General features: G+C 29.9%; 3 protein-coding genes across 3 annotated transcripts; all 3 read left to right on the plus strand.

The window, feature by feature from the left end:
- Nucleotides 1-2461: 2461 nt before the first annotated feature.
- On the plus strand, nucleotides 2462-8901 carry LOC101204492 (probable GABA transporter 2). The gene is made up of 7 exons (XM_004149705.3): nucleotides 2462-2706; nucleotides 2848-3078; nucleotides 5855-5952; nucleotides 6539-6725; nucleotides 6819-6949; nucleotides 7061-7297; nucleotides 8168-8901. The coding sequence occupies exons 1-7, from the start codon at nucleotides 2616-2618 to the stop codon at nucleotides 8555-8557; spliced, it is 1365 nt and encodes a 454-aa protein (XP_004149753.1). The 5' UTR covers nucleotides 2462-2615; the 3' UTR covers nucleotides 8558-8901.
- Nucleotides 8902-10919: 2018 nt separating this feature from the next.
- LOC105435347 lies at nucleotides 10920-11441 on the plus strand. The gene has a single exon (XM_011656039.1). The coding sequence runs from the start codon at nucleotides 10920-10922 to the stop codon at nucleotides 11439-11441; it is 522 nt and encodes a 173-aa protein (XP_011654341.1).
- Nucleotides 11442-13523: 2082 nt separating this feature from the next.
- Nucleotides 13524-18151, plus strand: LOC101204248 (protein SEH1). The gene is made up of 8 exons (XM_004149704.3): nucleotides 13524-13787; nucleotides 14093-14204; nucleotides 14397-14497; nucleotides 14835-14912; nucleotides 15806-15958; nucleotides 16099-16211; nucleotides 17296-17422; nucleotides 17749-18151. The coding sequence occupies exons 1-8, from the start codon at nucleotides 13623-13625 to the stop codon at nucleotides 17878-17880; spliced, it is 981 nt and encodes a 326-aa protein (XP_004149752.1). The 5' UTR covers nucleotides 13524-13622; the 3' UTR covers nucleotides 17881-18151.
- Nucleotides 18152-18713: the final 562 nt, after the last annotated feature.

An 18713-nucleotide genomic window follows, 5' to 3' on the forward strand; every position in this document is an offset into this window, starting at 1 on the left:
GTTGACAAAGGTTATCTTTAATATGTTGATTAAATATTACATGCTTAATTGGTCGTAGATTATAAAATTTTATTTTTGATATCATTTTATTTTCTGTTATTAAAACTAACTTATGTCACTTTTTATATTATAATATAATTTTAGTTAATTTTAATACATATAACTAACCCTCAAAATAGTTAAATCATAAGCTGTCATTCTTTCTTCTCCCATTCGATTTTTATTTTCCTCTTTTCGGTCTTTTTCTCTCTTTTTATTCCACAATTTTTAAAAAAAACTTTTTTAAAAATTCAATACCAAATAAAAAATAGTCAAATTTAAATGATATTTACCAAATAGTTATTGAAAAAATTGTTTAGATTTTGAAAGTTCAAATTTAAACTATAGTTTTTCAAAAAATTGTCAAAATTGTTCTATAATTGTTTTGTGTTTTTGAAAGATCCTATAATTTTCTTCGTATTGATTTGTTGAATACAAAAGTTTTAATTTCTAACAAATTATACACATTTTCTTTTAAATTCAAGCGTGGGTGAATTAATCATATTTACTAACCTATGTTTTGGTAAACACTATTTGTTATTGAAATAATAAATACATGTTTAAAGAAAAAGAGAGAATAGTTTTCAAACTTGCGCTGGCTAGAAAAGTGTATACAAAAACTGAGAATTTTATTCTTAGAGAATAAAGTAAATTGTAGTTTATAGATTTTGAGTTGTTCCATTTTATTTTATATATTGTATTTGTCCAATTTAAGAATATTTTTCTTTAACTAATATTAAATTTTGTTCATGTTTCTTTGATATGGTTTTGAACGTAGAAAATTAAACAAACTTATTTATAAATATAACAAAATTTTATTTGTTATTTGTATAGTATATATATATATATATGCTAATTTTATTTAAAACATTATTTTGTTTATATTTTATCTATTTTTTTAAAAATAAATTGAAAGTGAATTATTTTTTAAAATAATAGTAAATTAATTACATGGATTAATTTATAATTTTATTGAAAATAAGAAACTAAAATTAGACAAATAAAACATTAATATATTTAGTTTTAGATTAATAAAAAAAACTAAAATGATTATTTAGTAAAACCTAAAATGGAATACAGACATGTGAGGCATCTCATTCTTTGAAAGTGAAAAGTTTTGGATCTCTGCCCTTTCATAATGTTTTTCTTAAATAACTTTTTTAAAAAATCCTAAATTTAAAATATATTTTCTTAAAGTGTTACAAAAATATTTTAATAGGAAATGCAGGAATATGTTTAGTTGATTAAATATTCAAAAATCCAACTAAATATGGTTTTGTTTTAATCTCAATAACTCAAAAAGTATTCTCAATTCGATTCTAAAATATATTTGAGTATATAATTAAAATACTTTCATAGTTAAAAAAAAAAAAACTCTATAAATTACCAAATTATGATTTAGATAAATTAATCATGATAGTGTTGTTCTTATCTTCTAAAGTACTATTTTAGTATACAATAAAGATTTAGGGATTCGAATCACCTACTTCGATATTAATATGTATAAATTTTAATCAAACTATGTTATATTTGACATATACCTATACCTACTTGTGTATATACTTATCTAAAACATATCTAAATATCTATATTTTAATAGAGATCCGATAGCTACTTAAAGCTAATAAAATACTATACATCATTAGTTTCATGGTCACTACGTTGAGCTTATAAGCACACATTTCGTTTTTTTTGTCATGTGCACCCTTAATATGCAATTTTTTCTATTTTCAATATTTAACCACAAGCAAGCGTTTTCTAATTCTCAAAATTCAAAGATTTAAGAAACTCAAAATATCGTATCGTGCTTTGTAGCTTTATATCTACGAATATCAAAGAAAGAAAGAATCGTTGTCGTTTACTAATATGAATTTATTTAAGGAGTAAAAAGTGACATAATGGGTAAAATATTTAACAAAATCAAACTTAGTAGATATTTGTTATTAGTTTTTTTTTTTTTTTTTGTGATGGGTAAATAGTTTAAATTTTGTTCTAAATGTTTTGTTTTAAACTAAGTATGAAATTAGGTAGATAATAAAATTTATCCAAATGAAAGTGACAACTAATATTTGTTTTAATTATTAGGAAACCGTTATGAAAATAGAAAAAGAAGATTGGTGAATTAAGGTTTGAGGGATTGAGTAAGTAATCAAACCTGACCAAAAACAAGTAATTTTTTTTCTTCAACTAATAAATAATCAACACAACTGTTTTGAAGAAAATATATATTAGAGTTGAAATAAGAGTTTTGTAGTTTAAAATAATTTTAATTGAAATTAAGTATATAAGGAATATAAAATAAAAGAGTGTTTTTTGGTTCTAAATATGAATATATATCTAATTTGAATGGGTGCAGAAATAACATTGAATCATGAATTTTGAAATCTCTTTGGAAAAGATAAAACGTGTTAATAAATGACAAGCCAAAAAAGAAAAAAAGGAAACGTAAAAAAATAATGTGATTGACTTATTCCATCTTTAAATACGAATGCCAACTCCGGCACTTTCATTTTCAGTTTCACCTCGCTTTCTCCACTCGCCCTGGATTCCCCCGCCTCTCGACGGTAACATTTGCGATGGTGAATCAGCCTCCCATCACCCACGACCTATTCACCGACACCGAACGCCAAAACGACGCCGGAGCAGCATTCGTCCTCCAATCCAAAGGTAACTTCACCAAAAGGACAGATTAGTTTCACCATCGTCTCTGTTTTCAGACTTATTTCTTCGATTCTCTGAAAAATCGTAAACAGACTAATTTTATCGTAAATCGATCGATTAAGTTTCTTTTGACTGACGATTAAACAGGGGAATGGTGGCATGCTGGATTCCATTTGACGACGGCGATTGTCGGACCGACGATTCTAACGCTGCCGTACGCGTTCAGAGGATTAGGTTGGGGATTAGGGTTTTTCTGCTTGACGATCATGGCGGTTGTGACTTTCTATTCGTATTTTCTCATGTCGAAGGTTTTAGATCACTGCGAAAAAGCCGGCCGCCGCCACATCCGATTCCGGGAACTCGCCGCCGACGTGTTGGGTAACTTTTTTTTTCTTCTTTTTAATAATTGATTAATTCCTCCATTGCATTTTCTGGCCAAAGCATCATTTGTTTAATATAATTTTACTTAAAACCATATTAAGAAAATTAGGTTGAATTATGTGATGCGAAATTAACTGCTTTAAAAACGTAAAAGACTAAAAAAGTTGCAAACACATCAATATTTGTTTTCATATTTACTTGTGGAAAGTGGAAAGTAATGATGCTAAAGTGAAAGCTACACATATGTATATTATACAATAGCTTAGTCTACATGTTATATAATAATAAACTTATGGCATATTGAGTTTAATTCTGTCCATATTTCCTTTTATATGTATATATATATAAATTAAATATCATTTTCATCCAAAGTTTATTTAAGAGAAATTTTTAAAAATAGTAGATATGTTACGATGATAGAAGAATATTAAGGATAGAATTCAAAATTTTGTTATAACTTAGTAAATATTTTAATGTATTTTGTCATTTTATAAAGAAGATCTTTTAAATATATATGTCATGGTGTCACATTTACCACGAAATGTTAGTTTTTTATACAATGTTAGTTTTTTATAGATTTGTATTTATTTATTTTGAGATTGATATGTTGGATTTTTGTTGGTGAATGTTGTCCCACTTATTTTTTTTCTAATATGTTCTCCATTTAAAAATAATGTATACAATAATAATAAATCATCTTAATATTTTTCTCCTAATTTTTACTAATCACTCAATGTTTTTTCTAGAACAATTACATAGTAAATTTTATTTTTTAAGATTTATGTAGTCTGGATGAAGATATTAATTAAAAAAATTGTGATAGCCTTCTTCTCGCGTTTAGTGTAAAAAATAATTGTCAAATACCTGAAAACAAGTTCAGTTTGATACTTTTTATTTTCAGTTTAACAACAAATAAAATTTCAAAATTTTTAGAGAATAAACATATGAACACTTTGAAAGTTGAAAAGGGTACCAACTAGGTTTTGTCGTAGTATCATAAATTGAGTTGAAATGGAAGAGTGTTTGAAAGACATGTTATTATTTGAACGTTGAATATCAAAGTTATATTTATATATTTGGAAAAGGGATGAGGTTTGGTGGGTAAAAAGAGAGAGAGACATTAATCCACGCGGAAATGCATACTCCATATATAAGCTTTTTATGCATATAATACACCACATTTAATACCATAATGATTGGGGTTGTAAGTGTTCCCACCCCTAAATAGTGGTTAGCTTTCTTGGTCGGAGTTGATTTTTTCTTTAATGAAATTGTCACCTAATCTCAACTATGAAGTACTACAAATTGATCATTGGCTTTGGTTGAGTAGATCGATCAATTTAGTTTGGTTTGGACTTTTGAAAATTTTTAAAAATATTTTTAATTTGAATTTTTGTAATTCAAATTCACACCCACTAAACCCTTCTTATTCTTATGCATATACAAAATTCCAAATAAATATATTTTAGTATATGGTTCACAAACAAATCTCACACATTTACATTTGTCTCTTTCTTGTAGGCAGCCCCCCTATAGACCTGATTTATTATATTTTTAACACCTAACCTCATACTATACCTACTGTTTATAGTGTCTCAAGAGAGGGAAAAAAGGGCCTACTATTTAATAGCTCTATGTCTCCCTTTTCTCCAAACATGTACCTTTTAGAAATTATATATAACTTATTTTTCCTTCCTTTATAATACACTATTTTTCATTAGCTAGTTTTGAAATGTTTGATTTTTAATTTTGTCAATGTATTTTGATTTTTTATTCAATTATTAGGAGTGTGCTTTTATAATTAGAGATTTTCATTTAATTCGTGGAGACCCACTTTGAATGTGGATAGAAATCAAGAATGGGAAGGGAATGGGGAGAGATTTCTCCTTCTCTCGGCTAAATGGTGATATGTCAATGAACTAGGCCTCTGATTCTAACCACGTGACATTTCGATACCTTGCCTTGCTCCACTTTTGTGCCCTTTATGTTTATAAATGTTGGTAATATTTAAGTTGGTGATAATGTTGTAGTATTGAAATTTTAACATTTTAGAAATTAGGACTTCTAAATTATATTTTTCGCTTGGGATAATTTTTTTTTATTAGAAAAGTTTTAATTTATTTTATTTAAATCAAATCTATATTGAAAATAATCCATTTAAACATATATAAAAAATCAATTTAGTTGAGATTAAATTAATAAAGAATGAAAATTTTTCTCCATGCAAGAATCCTCAATCCCTGTGAAACTAAACTAAAAATTTTGTGGAGATGGAAATTGAAATTGATTAAAGAGAGATCTCTATACAAAATATAATACAGTCTCTCTACTTTATTTTTAAAATTTCAACAATACAAAAGTGAAGAGTAGAACCATCAAGTTTAATGTGCTTTGGTACATCTCTTTGCTTTACTGTATAGATTATATGCATATGTATGTATGTCAATATTAGTCTCATCAAATAAATAAATTGCATTACTTTAACTTAATAAAAATTGAAGTTGAGGGCTCAATCATTACATTTTGAAAGAATAAAAGGATAAAGTGTGAAAACTTAAAATTTGCGAAGTATTGTCATGTGAGCTAAAGTAAAGAAACCACTAATTGAATGATAGTTGAATAATTTGGATAATAGTTTTTTAATTAGTTATATATATGTTTATATACTAAGGTGTATCATTATGTTTTTATATCTTAATTTTATAAAGATAATTTATATGAAAAACATGAAAATTGATATTACTATAAAATTGAAATATAATTTTGAGGACAGGATCTGGATGGATGTTTTACTTTGTAATATTTATTCAAACGGCAATCAATACTGGAGTTGGAATTGGAGCAATCTTACTTGCAGGACAATGCCTTGAGGTCTCTGATATATCTCTCCATCTCTATTATCTTTTATTGCTCTCGACAATACTTCATCATCATGCTCATGGTATCAAATCAAATCAAATCTCATTTTTATTTCTTACAAGCTTCACCCACTGATTTTGACAATAATAATAATGATGGTTGTTATCATAATGTTGCTTTAATATAATTGACAATTAGTGTGAAATGTTGACCCAATGAGAACATGGGCATTGGAGTTTTCTTCCTTTTTCTTTCCTTCACTTTTTTCTGTTGGACCATTTCTGAGTTTAATTGACTAGCATTGTTGTACATTCTAATGTCTTGAATTTTTTATTTCACACTTCAAATGTTATAGTTTGACATTCAAACTTTATTTTGTTGATTAAAAAATGTAGTTAACATTCGGAATGAATCACGTAAATTAATGTATTGATTTTTTTATTGTTGTTTTTTATTTTTTACTTATTGATTTCGTTTTTATATCATAAGACTATGTATCTTTTGAAAGACCGTGAAGTTTTTCTATCTTTTCAAGGTGAAAGAAGAGAATAGAAGAAAGAAAAATTGATGTGGTTTTGTTGTGTACTTAAATGAACAGATACTATATTCAAGCCTTAATCCAAATGGATCGATGAAACTGTATGAGTTCATAGCAATTGTAACAGGAGTGATGATCATTTTGTCTCAGCTTCCGACTTTTCACTCTCTTAGACATGTCAATCTGGGTTCTCTCCTTCTCAGCCTGGGCTACGCTTTTCTTGTTGTTGCTGCTTGTATTATTGCAGGTATACTTCTTAATTTTTAGTCGAGATGTGCATAAAAACCGATAAGACACAGTATAGACTATCGCTTTAATTTTTGTTTGATATTGAATGAAGCAAGGAGTAAAGAGGCTCCAACAAGGGAATACACATTAGAATCATCGCCAAAATCAAGAACGTTCAGTGCATTCACATCCATCTCCATTTTAGCAGCCATTTTCGGGAACGGAATCCTCCCTGAAATTCAAGTAAAATAAGTATATATTTAAAATATGCGAGAGCCTAATTATTTAATCTAAATCTAATAGTGAATAAGATTTAGATTTAAAAGATTTGGTTTGGCAATAATTTGTGAACAGGCAACTCTAGCTCCTCCGGCAAGTGGGAAGATGGTGAAAGGACTTATAATGTGTTATAGTGTGATATTTGTAACATTCTATGCAATTGCTGGGTCAGGATATTGGGTATTTGGAAACAAGGCCACATCCAATATTCTTCAAAGCTTGCTGCCGGACAGTGGCCCTTCACTGGCTCCTACTTGGATTTTGGGCCTTGCTGTCATCTTTGTTCTTCTTCAACTCCTCGCCATTGGCTTGGTTAGTTCACTCCTCTCTCTCTCTCATCATTCTTCTATCTACCATCCATGCTTCTTTCTAAAGAAATACATACCTTTTTCCCTTTCTAGGTTTTGGGTCTTCAGAGTTTTAAAAGGTTATACACTTAGTTCTCAACTTTACCATTTTAGTTTAGTGTATGAATTTCAAAATGCGTAATTTTACACTTGAAAATTTGAATTTTTTTATTGATTTATATATTTTTAGATAAAATTTTTTTATCAAATAATTTAAAATAATTAGAATTGTTTTTTGAATTATTTTTAAATATAGCAAAATGAATTATTTATCGGATATAATATTCTATACTCATAAATATTTATGAGCAATGGCCATAAATAGTTTTACTTAGCTTTTACTATTTATTTCACTATTAAAATTAAATTTAAAACTTTGACTTTATAGTTATTTTAATAAATACACATTTCATTTACTTACAATCTTCAAATTAAACATGAAGACTAGCCTAACTCAAATCTCAACCGTAAAATTTAATATTTTAAATTTAAAAAGACTAGACTGAAACAAAAAAAATTAAAGACTAAATAATGTGTAGCATTTTTAAATCTATAAACCAAATAAAAACAAAGAAGTAAAATATAAGGATCATTTGTACTAGTTTTATCCTATACTTAGATCAGTGGTGCTATCTCAATTGAAACTAGACAAATAGAATTCTTAAGTGCTTTTCACATTTTTCGTGAACTATTAATACAAAATTGATAGGATTTTAAAAAAACAACATTAGACCAGCTACATTTTTTTAAAATTCATCTTCATCAATATAACATTATTATTTTAGATGTGGTGATAAAAACAATAAATAAAGGCAATATGAAAATTTGTATGCAGGTGTATTCACAAGTAGCATATGAGATAATGGAGAAGCAATCAGCAGATGTAAAGAAAGGAATGTTTTCAAAAAGAAATCTAATTCCAAGGCTCATCCTTCGTACATTATATATGATAATGTGTGGTTTCTTTGCTGCAATGCTTCCTTTCTTTGGTGACATTAGTGCTGTGGTGGGAGCTATTGGCTTCATTCCTCTTGATTTCATCTTACCAATGCTTCTCTACAACATCACTCACAACCCTCCTAAATCTTCCCTCACCTACTCCATCAATCTCGCCATCATTTTCGTCTTCTCCGGAGTTGGTCTTATGGGCGCTTTCTCTTCTATTAGAAAACTCGTTCTTGATGCCCAACAGTTCAAGCTCTTCAGCAATGATGTCGTTGATTAAACATTTGCATCTTAGCTAGGTAACATATCATTATTGTTACAATCCATCTCTACTGTGTGATTTTTGCCAAAATAAATCGTGTCTTTTGATCTCCTTAAAACAGGGTGAGGATTTTTCACTTTAGATAAAACTTGATTGTATGTAAACCAAAGGGATGGAAAATATCTTGATTTGTTGTTGTACATTAGAAAAGGGGTGAGGAAGTTTAGAATTGTGACAAGTTATTAGGTGAAGGAAATGACGTGAATGGATAGAGAGAATATATAATTGTAATTATGATCTATTTATTTTGTTAATGTGTATTCAACAAGGTCATTTGAATGCAAAGATTTTTTCTTATTCAATTGTTAACATCACTTTTGCAAGTATTGCAAAGCGTGTGAAAATAAAATCAACCAAAAATATCTATATCATAAAACAAATTAATTCTCCCATTTCAAAACCTAAACTTAAAAAGTTAAGGCTACAACTTGAAAAAAATAGTTTATCGAATATTGTGGTTGTATTAAATTTGTGGTTGTAAATAAATGACATCAAAAAGTGATTACAATTAACATTTTAAAACTGGACTAAAATAAACTAAATTAAAATAATATTAATGCAAATTACACCTAAAAAATCTAAGTCTAAGGAAGGGTGTGTTTTTCTTTTTGTAAAGGGTTGGTGAAAAAGTAATTAATGTAGGAAGTTGGATTATTAAAGACGTAATAATAATATGGTTAAAGTTAAAGGGATAATGTTAGAAAAAATGGGGATAAACATTTAATCAGAAAGTCCCAAAAATTGAGGATTGGGTTTGTGTATTGAAAAATGAAGTTTTACCTAATACCAAACCTTATCTTAATGAGTTTTTAAGATAACAAAATACAACTAATATACATATATATTCACATGAATTTGTCTCTTCTTATGATACTTCCAAATATCCCTTCCTTAAATTAACTTATTTCTATCAAATACGTTCAAAATTAGCTTAATTAACTCAACTATAATTGACATAATTTTCTTCTCCACAAATCCAAAGTTCAACTTATCTTTATACAATTGTCCGTACTAAAAAAATTGCCACATAATATGATTTATAAATCATTATATATATAATTGGAAAAACTATGTTGGTGTTAGGCTTGTTTTCTTAAAATTAGTTAAATTGTTAGGCGAATTAAAAAAAAAACTACTTTATTTATTTATTTATATATATTTCAATTTATAGTTTCTTTTAAAAAGTAAATAATGAAAATGAAAAAAACTTTAAGTAAATTAGGGTTTAGAAATTTAATGTCTTAAAATTGAAATTCGAAAAACAAATGGTTATTATACATCTTTAAGAGCAAAAGATGGGTTAAGAGTGGAGTGAAGTATAACGGTGAATGTGTGAAATTTATTCTTATATATATATTTATATATTAAAAATTCAACAACTTTCATCACATCATTATTTGAAGATTAAATGCAACTATGATTAATATTCAAGTCAAAGCAACACAAATTTCAGCAATAGATATATGATATATTCAACCTCATTTCCAAATCCTTACGTTATAATTTTTCCATAAAATAATCATTCCCATGGTAATAAGAATCCTAAGTTATTTCCAAATTCAAACCAAATTTAAAGAAAATCACATATTTCTTATCATAATCTATTAGTAAATTTGTATGCAACAAATTGTTGACAACAATTTTGATTGGAAAAAGCACAATCATAAAAACCACATCTTTCTAATTTATATGGACACAAAGCTATGGTTTTAGATTCTTGTTGATTTCATCAACTTGTACATATATAAAACAACCTCTTTTCAATTAATTTTTTAGTTCACAGAATAACTAATTGTTTTTTTCTAACATTTTCAATTAAACATACATGTATTGTGAGAAAAATAAATAAATAAATATATATATATATATAGAAAAGAGTTAATTTATTAATTTATCAAATTAGTTTAAAAAGTTAGTAAAATGATTTTGGTTAATTTATTAGTTTTTGAACTAATTATAAACAAACTATTTAGTTAGAATAGTATTTGAAGTGTGTCCAACCTTTAGCTTCTTATGGTTAAAAATAGCTTATTTTAGGGAAAATAAGTTTTAAATGAAAAGAAAAACCATAAATATTGCAATAAAAGTAGGGATTAAGATGAATTAATGAGTAAGATATGTAGAAGAGAAGTTTATACATATGGCTATTATAGCATGGCCGTGAACTATAATGAAAAGTGCCCTTCTTTTTTACTTCTGCTTTTAAACCCATTTCCCTTTCAAACTTCACCAACCAATTTCCCACACATAATTAATTATATACATCAAATTCATAAAGAGAGAGTTTCCTCTTTCTTATTATTTCTCTCCAAAAACAACAATGGAAAAAAATGTTTATCAAATTACCAAAGAAAATCACAAGCCCAACTCTCGTTTGTGGGACTGTGAAAGCTCTCTCTATGATTCCTTTGAGCTCAATTCCTTCAGACGACATCTTGACTCCGCCATAGCATCACGAACTTTCTCCATGCCTCATTTATCCACCTCCTCCGACGACGACCACCACCAAGCTTCACTCCCGACCCCACCACCGCCCCGCCCTTGTGTCCCAATGACGACGCCTATGTCCAAGGCTTCTTCCAAGTTCTCTCGGTCCTTCTCCAAGATTCTCCGCTCTCTTTTCCGACCTAAACCTAATTCCAATACCCCGATTTTTCGTGCTCAAGATCAACCTAGAGATGGATTTTATGTTTTTTATGAAGTTGGGTCTCTCTCAACCATTCCCGAAGTCCCTGAGGCCGACCTTGGAGCCGGTCTTTCGCCGGAGATTAGCTCTTTGGTGAAGAAGACAGCTTCTGGGAGGTTCACGCCCAACTCCATTGGCATCTCATGTGTTCTTTGAATATTTTGAATATGTTGTTTCTTTTTTCATATCTACGTTAATTAAACCCTATATATTTATCAATCATATATATATACACATATAGTTAGGTTTATTAGAGATTAATATGGTTTTAATATGTGTATAATTATTGTGTTCATATGTACTCCTAAGCTTTTTTGTTTTCTTGTAATCTTTTCCTTTTTAATGTTTAGGGATTATATAACTTTTGCAGCTTAAGCTTTGCTGAAGTTTAATTTAAATTCTCATCTACTTTTTTTAAGAAAAAATAATTTTGCTATCCTTTTTGTTCCAAAATAATCTCTTTTCAATTATATACATATGTGCACAATCTGTCTCTCTGTTTATTGACGTATAAATAATTAAGTAAGGTTTAATTTTTGAGAAATATATATTTGAAGTTAATCTAGCTCCCATTTTATATTATTAATTATTTCCTTTGAGTGACATTTATTTCAGTAATATATGATTTCTACTTAGACTATTTGAATCCTTGTAAGTATAATTAATTAGTTAACCAATTAATTTTCTTTTATTTGAATTGTTATTATATTCACATTCAAATGGAGAGTTCGGTAAGGTGATTTCATGAAGAATCAAGTTGAAATTAAGAAATATTAATAATCTACATCAAGTTTAATTTACTTGCATTCTCAATTTGATTAGCCAAATTAGAGATTAAATTAATTGAGATCAATTTGAACTTAATTAATTCAATTTTAATACCACTGCTTACTTTCAATTACATCATCTGGTGTTCTACTTTAATCTATAAACTTTTCATTTTTCTTGGTCGTATTCTCTACTATGCCACCAAAATTTAAAAAGACTCTTTCAACTTGTAATTATACTTAACTAATGTTAAAAATAAACAATTGAAATGATGTCCGTCCGATACACAATGCACACTACACGTCATAATTAGGAAGAAGCTATTACGAACGTTATATAATATAGTTTAGATATTTTTATTGTTTTACAAGGTTGTAATATATGTTAAACCGCTTGACGCGTTAAGACATACTGATAGTCTTGAAGTTCAAAAGTTCAACCACCTCTCCGACTCCTCCCTTATTGTCAAAAAGAAAAAGAGTTAAACGATATGATCGTCATCTTTATGTTTTTGTTTCTTTTAACTAAACAAACAAAAAGAAAAATATAAACCTAGAAGGTATACTAAAGTTATCTATTCTCGATATACAACAATTGAAGTAGCGATTACACGTAGAAATGTTTATCATTTTTTTACAGAGTTAATTTCACGTAGACAATTTATTAGTACGACGAAGTGGTTATCAATCAAATTATTTATTATTTATATGTACCTTTTTTGACCGATCAAATTATTCATTAGGAAGGAAAACCCACGCGTCCTATCTCATAGAGATCAATACAAATATCTCTAATTATTTCACATCTTGTTGTATTGATTGTTTATTTACCTATCTATCTTCAACTAATAAAATAGGTTTCATATGTTAAGATTTAGTAAAATTTATATTGCCTTACAATAATGCTTAATTTGACAAACAAAATAGAGATGTTAAGATCAAAATACATTGTTAAAAGTAAATATATACTTCCACTAGTTGTGTTCATGCATGTGTATTAGTGACTAAGACTAAAAAAATATGTGTTCAAGTCTCTTCCTTTGGTACTTAAAAATTGGTCAAAATACGATTATAAAAAACCTAGTTCATCACTAATTAATTGACATTAAAAATATTTTACGCTAAATCTATATTTATAGTAAAATATAGAATATTTGATAAAATATTTATTTATTTATAAATGGTAAATTATTTAAACTTTTTCGATTTATAACCTGAATAAATATTTGGTTGTTTGTTATAGTTAGGAGAATTAATGTGCAGAGACTAAAACATAAATTTATTTTATAAATATTTTAGTTGATTTTGATTGAAGAATAGAGCAAAGGGATTTTAGGATGTTTGAAAATTCTCCAAAAGTTTTATGGAAAAGATAATTTTTTTTTTTGTTGATTTGGATTTATTAAATATAGTAAAGTATGAGACAGATATATTAAAAATATGTGTATTTTCGTAATTTAAAATAATTTTAGTGAAAAAGAAGAATGCGGCACAAAACCCTGAAGTAAGAAGGAGAAGTGCGATTTTTGTAGCAGGTGAAGGCGCGAACAAAGAATTGAGAGTTTCCACAATGGAGAAGGCTATGGCGACCTTTCACAAAGGCACCCTCTGTTCAGCTTGGAACTACTCCTCCACCAGATTAGCCACCGCTTCTTCCGACGGAACCCTCGTCATCTTTGATTCTCCCCACCCTTCTTCTTCCTCCACCTCCTTTACTCCCACCTCAAACTTCAAGGTTCTTTTACTTCCATTTCTCTCAATTTAACTTCATCATCTTACCTCAACTTTACTGTTGCTTACACATAATCTCACCTTTCTAAATGCCATGTGTTCTTGAGTCAAGAGAGAGGGGATATTAAATCATGTCTTTTAAGAGGACATGTTTCGTGTCCAGTGATATATTATGGGCTTTTTTTTCTTCTTCTTCTTCTGAATTTTCTTAAATTAATACGAAGATCATTCAATGAATTTATAACCTTGAAATCTTATCTATTTTCTTTCTTTTATTTTCCCCCCTGAGGGGGTGATCCATCTTTGTAGGCGCACGAGGTTGCAATTACCAAGATTGTTTGGGTACCTCCGGAGTATGGTGATTCTGTTGCGTGCATATGTTCAGATGGAACTTCATCATTGTGGGAGGAGGTTGTTGAAGGTGGTAACCGTTTGGTTTTTGAGGACCCTGGGTCCTCTCAAATTTTATTGTTGCATTAGTTTTGCCTATTTCTTTCATCCTATCTTCCCCTTCTCTTGGCCAATGAGTATGGTACATAGACCTTTATTTTACTGAAATTCTTCAAGTGTTCTAATCACCTCTGTAAATTCATTACCTTTTTCTGCTTTGTAGATGCCCAGCCCCTACAGTGGAAGCTATGCAAACTCTTCAAAAGTAATTCATCTCAAATCCTAGACTTGCAATTTGGAAATTCCTCCTCTGGTCTGAAAATGGTAAATTCTGTTGCTTCTTCTCATTCCCTTTCTGGATGTATATCCCAGAGTGCTGTTACAGATGAATGATGCCTGTGCTTTCTATTTGGCAAGCCCTATTGATTTTTAATGCATACAATTACTTCATTCTTGTTGACGTCAAAACATAACATATCATCATTTCTCCCTCCATGATTACAAGGATTTATTTGAATATAAATATGATAGTAGAATTAACAGTGATACACTTATGATGGTTCAAATATTTTCTTGTTGTTTCATTCTCTTTACATTTTTATTTTGCGTTCATGATAGCTTATTTATCATTAAAAATACCCTTTACATTTTCCCCTTTCAGATTGCTGCATTTTCAGATGGTTATATAAAAGTTTATGAGCTTATGGATCCTTTGAATTTGAAGAACTGGCAACTTCAGGTGATCAGTCTTCTAATATTTTTTCAAATTGTCTAATTTTATTTGGCTGCCAAAGTTATTGTTAGAATAAATTATTCCTGTGTGATTGGCCCTTGAGGACATCCAATAAAAATGGAACTTGTTCCTGTATGATCTTACAATCTGAAGAAATATATCTAGTAATCCTTTTTGTCAGACTTCAATCAATAGATTTCTTCTTTAATAATAAAGGAAACTGAATTTTTGATTTCCTTTAATTAAAAACTATCTATGTTTTTAACCTACTGATGAATCGAATCACTTCACAGCTATATTCCAATGTTCTAATGTATCTCCCTTCTGTAAATTCCACAATGTATTACTGCATAATTAGATATGGATATTTGTGCACTTTTTTTGGTGAATTGTCCATTATTTGCTGTACTACTGTTATGTCAGAACCCTCATCAGTCAACAGTATTACCAACTATTCTTGGGGAATCACCTGAATTTTTATGTGAAAAACTTTTCAGTTTTCATTTTGTTGTTTTGAAGATTGTGTTTAGAGAATTTGGAGGTTTGGAATATTTTGTAAAGTCAAACTTGTCCTCGTTCTTCATCTTCCCTCCCTCGTCACTTTATGTCTCTTTATAAAAAGGAAAAAGAAGTGAGAGAAAAGTGTGGTGTGCATGTGCCCATGAACTCTTCTGAAGGAAGTATTTATTTTTGGTCCTTTACCTTCTCTGTGGCCTTTTTATTGACATTTGAAGTGTCTAAAAGAGAAACGGTCATGAATGGTTGGGAACTTTTATGGCATTCATCTAGAAGCCCAGATGGGCAAACATCTGCAGGGCGCTGAGTTTTAGGCTGAATTTCATTCCAAGTAAACAATGAGCTATTAAATATTTTGACTCCTATTCTCTACTTTGGTTCAGGCTGAATTTCAGAATGTTATTGATTCCATTTCTACAGTCAGGAAATCTTCTTGTTCATCTGCAAGTATATCATGGAATCCTCATCGAGGGGAGCAGCAATCAAGCTTTGTTATTGCTTTTAGTTCCAATACACCGCAGCTTAATTCGGCCAAGGTATTCCTAGTTTTTCATATCTTATCACTGCAATCAAAATTGTGATGCATCTAGGTGTTCGCAGCTTGCTGGAAGTCTTCCATGATTGCATTAACCATAAAAATTGCACACTACAGTTAAATGTCATTTTTCCTGCACAGGTTTGGGAATTTGATCAGGCTCATCACAGATGGCTTCCTGTGGCAGAGTTGGCTTTGACTGCTGAGAAAGGTGATGAGGTTTATGCTGTCGCGTGGGCACAAAATATTGGAAGGTAATGAACTAATTTCTAAAGGAACTACCTATGCTAGGTGTATGTGTGGCGTGTTTATAACTTTTAGAACACACAAAATTCAGCAAATAATTATATCCCCATATAACTTTACACTTTCTTTTAACAAATCTAATAAACTATTTTGTTAAGTGCTAACTAATACTAGAACACTAGACAGAAAATTGCCTGGGGAATTTAAACGAGTTCCTTTAATTGGCAATATCAAGAAAATGAACTTCATTCAACGTCACAACTTTTTCTAAGAAAGCTTGAAAGGGAGACTTCAAAATGCAATTCTTTCCAAATTTCTTTTTTAATTCTTGATGATATACCCTGAAGATTTTGATTTTCTCCATTTGAAGCTCCTGGGAAATTCCTTTGATAGCATTTCTCCATAGGATGGATATGTGCTCAAAAGCCAAGGTGCTAACCAGGGGAAATGATATATTATGTTGAACTCTTGCTATAAAATGGCTAAGATTTATAGGAGCAGTGGAGGAATAGGTTGTTTGACTTACCCCATTTTCTTTTCACAAAGACAATCCATACTTGGAAAAAGGTGATGTTTGGGAAGCATTCTATGCTTATACGAGTACATCAGACGACTTTTTCAACCAGCAGCAATTTCCAAAAGGAATATATGATCTTCAGAGATACAAAGAGCCAAATACATTTGACAATGTACTGACTTATACTATGCATTCTATTTCTTACAGTTAGGAAAAATAGAACAGACAAATCTCCAAATTCTTTATCATATAAAGGTCCCATTTGACCCGAGTTCAGATGTAGGTCTCAACATCCATGGTATTGACATTACCCTTTCTTTCAAGAACTAAAAGAGTATCTGAACAGTAAATTTAGAGGCTTTTCCTCCGAGCCAACTCATAGTCTAGAGAGTGTTCCCTTGCAGTCCTTTAATTTCTTTACACGTCACAAACTTCCTGGTGCTATTCCTGATAACTGTTTGTAAGGATCACCATGACAAGTTTTGATATAAACACATTTCTTTTACGTGCTAAAATCCTTCAAACATGTTGAATAAGTTTTAATAATAGTGATATTGTGTTGAAGTACCTTTTAGGCCATATGAGGTAATAGCTGTTGCAACCCAGAGAGGAATTGCAATATGGCATCTTGGATTAAGCCCCGACATGGATGGAAGGCTCTCAAGAGAAAGAGTTGCTCTGCTTTCTGGGCATAATGGCGAGGTATCTCTTAAAATTCTCTGTTCTCTTCTTCCTGTTTCCTTATATATATTTCTTGAAAATCTGAAGGCAGATGAAATCGAAACATCCATTGTTTAAGAGAAACACCTGGTGTAGAGAAGAGTTCATTTGAATCCATGTCATTGAAACCTTATAGAATAAATTCAAAACATTCGCAGTCATAGAAAGTTGGCTGCAAATGTTTCTAGAATTTTGTTGGTATGATTCCATGAACTGCTTTTTGAAGATTTTGTCTGTTTTGATTATCCTTAGACAATGAGGAAGAGGTGGTACGTAATTGATAATCATGTTTTCACTTGCACTTTCAGGTGTGGGAGATGGAGTGGGACATGGGTGGTATGACATTAGCATCAACAGGAAAGGACGGGATGGTACGGTTGTGGCAATCCAACCTCAATGGTGTTTGGCACCAACATGCTGCATTTGAGCCGACTTCTTAAAATTGAGAATGTTTTGTTTCTTTTTGATGTAACCACTTCCTGTATTCAATTTAAGGAAGAACTTCGAAATAATATTATTTGTCTTGTTGAGTGGGGGGCTAATGTCAGGGATACCTTATTGGAGACCCTTGGGGAAAATCAACTGTCATTGATGCTTTTATTTCTCCAAATTGCTTTTGCTGAGTTGAGACTTGTGTTGCTAAAGTATGTATTTCACGCTGACAAGAAGAAAGAATAAAACTGCACTTGAATTAGAGTTTGAGAATCCGAAGGAAAATGAGTATGAGTTTAAAACTAAGGACAATATAGTATTTCTATCGACTTTGATCATAGTTCTTAAGAAACATTTAAATGTAAATTTTAGAAATTTAACGTTGAAAGTGGTTTAATAGCAGCTGACAGCCCAAAAAAAACTTCCACTTTAAATTATTTGGCCTTTGCAGAATTTCACTTTGATTTATTGAAATGAGCTTTTTGTTCCGAGTGGATAGCTGCAGGTCGCCTTATTAAGAACCTCCCAGTTTCTCTGGGGTTTTCTTATTTCCAGCGGTGTTTTTTTCCTCCAGAAACTGTCTGCAAATTTGATGATTGTCTGAAGAGAATAGAGACTGGTACGCTTAAACTTCGAGAGATCTGCTTCCAAGGCTTCTTCTTCGATAATTTTATTTCACAGCAGCTTCTACTTCATTCGCTGATTGGTATGGGTCACACTCAACGCTGCTTCTTTGTCCCCAAAGCCTGTGAGTCTCTCAGATACTATTTAGCTTTTAACTACTATTATGAAATTCTATTTGAAAACTGTGAATAGAATTTTGTATAAACTATGTATTGGG

This window comes from Cucumis sativus, chromosome 4, assembly GCF_000004075.3.
Source record: "Cucumis sativus cultivar 9930 chromosome 4, Cucumber_9930_V3, whole genome shotgun sequence".
NCBI lineage: Eukaryota > Viridiplantae > Streptophyta > Magnoliopsida > Cucurbitales > Cucurbitaceae > Cucumis > Cucumis sativus.